Consider the following 6,451-nt stretch of genomic DNA (forward strand, 5'->3'; position numbering starts at 1 on the left):
CACACACACACACACACACACACACACACACACACACACACACACACACACACACACACACACACACACACACACACACACACACACACACACACACACACACACACACACACACACACACACACACACACACACACACACACACACACACACACACACACACACACACACACACACACACACACACACACACACACACACACACACACACACACACAGGGCCCCATTCATCCGCTCGCTGTGTGATCGACCTGGAACAGAGGACGGCGTGTTGTTGCAGCGGCGAGGACGAGGAGGGGGGGGGGGGGGGGGTGACTCAGGAATTCCACCGCAGAGCACGTGACCCCTGAGCGAGCGGCGGGGGCCCCTCCACCGGGGGCCCCTCCGCCCGGTGAAGTGAAAAGGCGGCCGAACGTGACGGCGACGGGAACATCCACGGGAGAACGAGTTTAAACTTCACAACAACAGAAGAAGAAAAGTAGAAAAAGGAGCCGAACGGGAGAAAAGCGAGAGGATCCACAGCTGTTTGGATCCGTGCGTCCCCTCAGCGGCGCCCAAACTGCCCCCGGGGGCGCCTCCGTGAGCGTGACGGAGCCGGTTATGTGGAAAAACCTCCGCTCCCCTCGTTAACAGTCCCGGCGGAGCGCCAGGCGCTGCCTCACTCATGACCTCACGTCCTCCTCCTTCAGTGGAACCGTGGCGTGGGATCAACGGGCGCCGATCCAACGCCAGGATTCAAATAAAAAAAAAAAAGAGCAGGAAAACCGACATCCAGGCATCAACCAACGCCTCGCCGGGCGCCACTTTCCACCGCAGACTATTTTTAGACCCCCTCGTTATCTCCAGGCGCTCGCAGGGGCACAAGGCCGAGCAGCGAGGGAGCAGCGAGCGAGCGGCCCCGGGGGCGCCGGCGTGTGTGATTTACTGTACAGAACGTTTATGCAACACACTTCTCCGCCCCCTCCTCCACCCGCTCCCCCCCCTCCCCCCGGGGCCGGCTCCTTCCTGTCGGAGGTGTTGCATCACGGCTGAGTCACAACCGTGGTGTCTGTCGGAGTCACGGCCTCGCCGGTTAAGGCTGAGGACGCCATGATGTCGTTAACTTAGGACAACAACATCCTGACTTTGGAAACAGGAAGTTGTTTCTTCTTCTGCAGTTTAAAAACATCCTAAACGCACAGAAATACGTGCATTTACTCACTTTAATGCCCTTTTTATTCAAAACAACCTCCAGTTCAGTGTTTCGTTAGAGAGCGAGCTGTAAAACGTCTTTGTTATTAAAGTTAAACGCTGTTTTGTCACATTTCAGACGTTTCAAATGTTGTTTTTTCCCGGTTTTCACGTTAAAAACGCGCCGCGTCAACGTCCCAAAGTTAGATACTGGAGTTAAATATGAACCACAGAGACACTGGACGTGTTACGACAAGGTCTGAAACTGTATTTGGCAAGTTTTCATCTCTAGAACAAGTGCAAACATGTACAGCTGAAGCATTTCAATGGGTTTAGTCACATTCGAACGCCGACGCCAACAAACTTAGAGTGGACCGCCGCCGTCAAATCACCCCGGGGTCTGTATCGGCCTATATCTGTGTTTTTATCTGTATCGGTCTATATCTGTGTTTTCATCTGTATCGGTCTATATCTGTGTTTTTATCTGTATCGGCCTATATCTGTGTTTTTATCTGTATCGGTCTATATCTGTGTTTTTACCTGTATCGGCCTATATCTGTGTTTTTATCTGTATCGGTCTATATCTGTGTTTTTATCTGTATCGGTCTATATCTGTGTTTTTATCTGTATCGGTCTATATCTGTGTGTTTATCTGTATCGGTCTATATCTGTGTTTGTATCTGTATCGGTCTATATCTGTGTTTTCATCTGTATCGGTCTATATCTGTGTTTTTATCTGTATCGGTCTATATCTGTGTTTTTATCTGCATCGGTCTATATCTGTGTTTTTATCTGTATCGGTCTATATCTGTGTGTTTATCTGTATCGGTCTATATCTGTGTTTTTATCTGTATCGGTCTATATCTGTGTTTTTATCTGTATCGGTCTATATCTGTGTTTTCATCTGTATCGGTCTATATCTGTGTTTTTATCTGTATCGGTCTATATCTGTGTTTTTATCTGTATCGGTCTATATCTGTGTTTTTATCTGTATCGGTCTATATCTGTGTTTTTATCTGTATCGGTCTATATCTGTGTGTTTATCTGTATCGGTCTATATCTGTGTTTTTATCTGTATCGGTCTATATCTGTGTTTTTATCTGTATCGGTCTATATCTGTGTTTTTATCTGTATCGGTCTATATCTGTGTGTTTATCTGTATCGGTCTATATCTGTGTTTTTAGGTGCATCTGTATCGGTCTATATCTGTGTTTTTATCTGTATCGGTCTATATCTGTGTGTTTATCTGTATCGGTCTATATCTGTGGTTTTATCTGTATCGGCCTATATCTGTGTTTTTATCTGTATCGGCCTATATCTGTGTTTTTATCTGTGTCGGTCTATATCTGTGTTTTTATCTGTATCGGTCTATATCTGTGTTTTTATCTGTATCGGTCTATATCTGTGTTTTTATCTGTATCGGTCTATATCTGTGTTTTTATCTGTATCGGTCTATATCTGTGTGTTTATCTGTATCGGTCTATATCTGTGTTTTTATCTGTATCGGTCTATATCTGTGTTTTTATCTGTATCGGTCTATATCTGTGTTTTTATCTGTATCGGTCTATATCTGTGTTTTTATCTGTATCGGTCTATATCTGTGTTTTTATCTGTATCGGTCTATATCTGTGTGTTTATCTGTATCGGTCTATATCTGTGTTTTTATCTGTATCGGTCTATATCTGTGTTTTTATCTGTATCGGTCTATATCTGTGTTTTTATCTGTATCGGTCTATATCTGTGTGTTTATCTGTATCGGTCTATATCTGTGTTTTTATCTGTATCGGTCTATATCTGTGTGTTTATCTGTATCGGTCTATATCTGTGTTTTTATCTGTATCGGTCTATATCTGTGTTTTTATCTGTATCGGTCTATATCTGTGTTTTTATCTGTATCGGTCTATATCTGTGTTTTTAGGTGCGTCTGCAGAAAACGACCCTAGGATGATTTTACGCCGGAGCGCCACCTGAACAGAAACGTGTGGTGGAGCGCCCGTGGTGGAGCGCCCGTGGTGGAGCGCCCGTGGTGGAGCGCCCGTGGTGGAGCGCCCGTGGTGGGGCGCCCGTGGTGGAGCGCCCGTGGTGGAGCGCCCGTGGGGACGCGTACATACCTTCATCTTCAAAAGTATAGAAACACAAAGAACTGAAAAAAAAAAAAAAGGTACAGCCACGTTTACGGCGCACGCTCGTCCCTTGTGTCCAGTACGTTCACGTCCTCAGCGTCTGTTTGTCCCGCTGCTGTTGCCATAGATTACAAAAGAGTCCAAACAGCCGCCGCACGTTTTCACGGGTCCCTCTCCTTTTTTACCTTTATGTCCCCCGCCAAGATGGTGGCTATTTCCCCCTGCATGAAGGCCCAGGGCACGTTGGAGCCCACCAGCGGGCAGCGCTCCCCGCTGGGGCAGTACACCTCGCCGGTGGCGCCCTGCTGCTTGATGCTCTCCCTGGAGCACGGGAAGCAGAACTTGTGCGACGGCACCGACGGGCACTGGACGAAGTGTGTGTCCTCCAGCCGCTCGTGGCACAGCGTGCAGCACAGCGGCACACTGCCGGGCGGCACCGAAGAGTCCGGGGTGCTCTGCAGCGGCGGAGCGTGGGAATCGGCGGCCCCGGGCGGGGTGGAGCCGCTCAGGGGCCCCTCCCTCTGCGCCAACCTCCTCTGTGAGGCGGAGGACGGTGACAGGGGGCTGCCGCTGTTCCGCCGCGCGCCCGCCGTGGTGGAGTGTACCTGGTTGGCGTCCTTCGGTGAACCCGTGCTGCCCGCGTTATCGGTGGCGAGGATGAGAGCCGCCATGGGGGACTGGCCGTTCTGAGCTGTGGCGGCCTCGGGGGGCGTCGTGCGGGAGTGGGGGGAGATGGTGGAAGAGGGGGCGGCGGAGAAGCCCGGCAGGGAGGATGGGGGCATCTTCAGGACCTCGGAGGGAGAGGAGAGCCACGGCTGGCCCTCGCCGCCGCCGTTCATCTTTGGGGCGCTGCCCTCGCCGTCTGGCTCCGGGGACGCCTTCCTCTTCATGCTCCGCGGGTGCTTCCCCCGGTCTGTGGACACACACACACACACACACACACACACACACACACACACACACCCCCCCCCCCACACACACACACACACACACACACACACACACACACACACACACACACCCCCACACACACACACACACACACACACACACACACACACACACACACACACACACACACACACACACACACACACTTTGTTTATGTCGCGTGCACACAGAGGTGAACGGGTGCGTCATCAGCAGCGTGTGTGAAATTGTGCTGACGCATAGTTCCGGTTCCTGTTTCCTCGTGGCTGCAGACTCTCAGCCCCAGAGCTGCAGGGCGGAAAACAATAATAACAATAATAATAATAAAATAATAATAATAAAATAGTCCCACCTGTTTTTGACGAAGTGGCGCTCGTGTCGTAGCCCATCACGCGCTGCATGGCCGCGTGCTCCTTCTTGAACCTGCTGTCGAAAGTGTGCAGCGCCATCAGGTCCCGCACCGTCTTCCCTTTGCCCAGCCAGTCCCTGTGGCTGTCCGACATGTCCGCCAGGCTGTCCGGCCTGTGTTTGTCCTTCAGCTCCTCCGCTCTCTTCCCGTGCTGGTGCTCCCCCCCGGGCCCGGCCGCGGACAGAACCCCGGCCAGGCTCATCTGCGCCGGGCGGCCGTTCAGCGGGTGTATGGCCGCTATGCCGCCGTTCACCAGCGGCACCAGGTTGGGAGGAACCGTGCTAGTCCTGCGGGGGTTCGGGCTCTGGCGGTTCAGCTCCGGGGGCTCGTCCGGTTTGGGAAACCCGTTCGGTAAAGAGAGCCCGTTCGCCTGCCTCCCCCCCTGGTACTCCGGTCCTCCCAGCCGGGGCGGCCGCTCACATAGCGGGTATCGATCCAACGGCTGCGGTGGGTGACGGGAGCCCGGGTCTCCTCCCGAAGCAGCCGAGTGGTTCACCTCCTTCCCGGCGTGGTGGTGGTGTTGTTGGTGGTGGTGGTGCTGGTGGTGGTGGTGGTGGGACTTCCCCCCCGGGCCCGGAGAGCGGCCGTCCTGGAAGCCGTGTGCCCGCTTCAGCTGCCGGGCGGTGTCGATGACGAACTCGACCCGGTCCGCGCCCTCGTAGTTGACGCAGCCGCGGCACACGGGCTCCGTGAAGTCCCAGATCATCGCCCAGGGCATGCGGGGCAGGTCGCACAGGTAACAGGACTGCCGTCTGGAGGCAGCCACCGCCGCGGAGGACATGTCGGAACCGCGGGGAGGACACCGGGCCTGCTCCAAAATGTCCGCGGGAAGAAAAAGAAGCAGAAAAACAACCGAGAGTCGGGATAAAAACGCCGGATTTTGGGTCCGAACCTCGGATTCACCGACCGGAGCTCATCGCTGTCGTGTCCGTTGCCTCGGCGCGCGCCTCCGTCTGAAGCTCGCGCTCACAGATTCGTCTCGAGCTCTCAGTGTGGGCCGTGACGTCAGCGCCGACACTCCTCGGCTCGCGCTCCGGGCTTCTGTTTACTGGATTCTTCGATGACCCCTCGGGCGCATGCGCGGCTGTGCTCTGTCTGAGGCGCTGAACGGACAAAGATCGTCTCTGACTGCGCCTGCGCGGACAGGACGCGTCACTCTGAGCAGTTTACTGCGACCAAAACAACACTTTATTTACTTATTCTTGTTTTTTCATCTTTCTATTTATTTAATAAAGTTTGGTTGGTATTATTTATTTGTTTGTCAGGTTTTTGTTGTACTTTGTTTATAATGTCACACAGATGTGCTGCTTATTGTGAACTTTGTATTTTTCTGCATTTAAATTGTTCAATAGAAAAAGAAAACAAAATATTTGTATTTATTTATTCATTTATTATTTATTTATTTAATTCATTATTAGCATTATTTGCACAAACAACACATTTTATAATAATTTATTTTATTTATTTATTAGTTTGTCAGTTTGTGTTTGTTTTGTGCTTCTCTTACCTTTGATTTATTAATTATGTCACTAATGTGCTGTTTACTGTAAACCTTGTATTTTTGTACATTTATATTTTTCAATGAATAAAGAAACCCAAACATATTTTAATTTATTTATTTATTTATTCATTTGTGTTATTTATTAATTTATGTTTTTTTCATATTTATTATTTATTAGATTATTTGAGTTAGTATTATTTATTACTTTGTCAGTTTTTGTTTCTTTCTTTGTACTCTATATTTGATTGACTGATTTATTTATAATGTCACAGATTGTACATTTAAAGTTTAATAAAAAAAGAAACCAAAACACATTTT

The 6,451-nt window shown here is 50.2% G+C and overlaps 1 protein-coding gene across 1 annotated transcript; it reads right to left on the bottom strand.

Moving 5' to 3' along the window:
* Positions 1 to 2,924: 2,924 nt before the first annotated feature.
* Positions 2,925 to 5,568, bottom strand: LOC310960942 (interferon regulatory factor 2-binding protein 2-B-like). Its single transcript, XM_083932828.1, has 2 exons — positions 4,576 to 5,568; positions 2,925 to 4,206 (listed from the first exon to the last, which is right to left on the bottom strand). Exons 1-2 carry the CDS (start codon positions 5,411 to 5,413, stop codon positions 3,455 to 3,457), a joined length of 1,590 nt encoding a protein of 529 aa, XP_083788954.1. The 5' UTR covers positions 5,414 to 5,568; the 3' UTR covers positions 2,925 to 3,454.
* Positions 5,569 to 6,451: the final 883 nt, after the last annotated feature.

The sequence above is a fragment of the Echiichthys vipera genome, assembly GCF_963691815.1.
Source record: "Echiichthys vipera genome assembly, chromosome: 2".
Lineage (NCBI taxonomy): Eukaryota > Metazoa > Chordata > Actinopteri > Perciformes > Trachinidae > Echiichthys > Echiichthys vipera.

What these genes read in the sequence shown, in the direction of transcription:
- LOC310960942 (XM_083932828.1), bottom strand. Translation starts at nt 5,413, where the DNA reads ATGTCCTCCGCGGCGGTGGCTGCCTCCAGACGGCAGTCCTGTTACCTG. An exon ending in CGCCACTTCGTCAAAAACAG is followed by an intron (nt 4,207 to 4,575) that starts GTGGGACTATTT and finishes GTGTGTCCACAG; the next exon opens with ACCGGGGGAAGCACCCGCGG.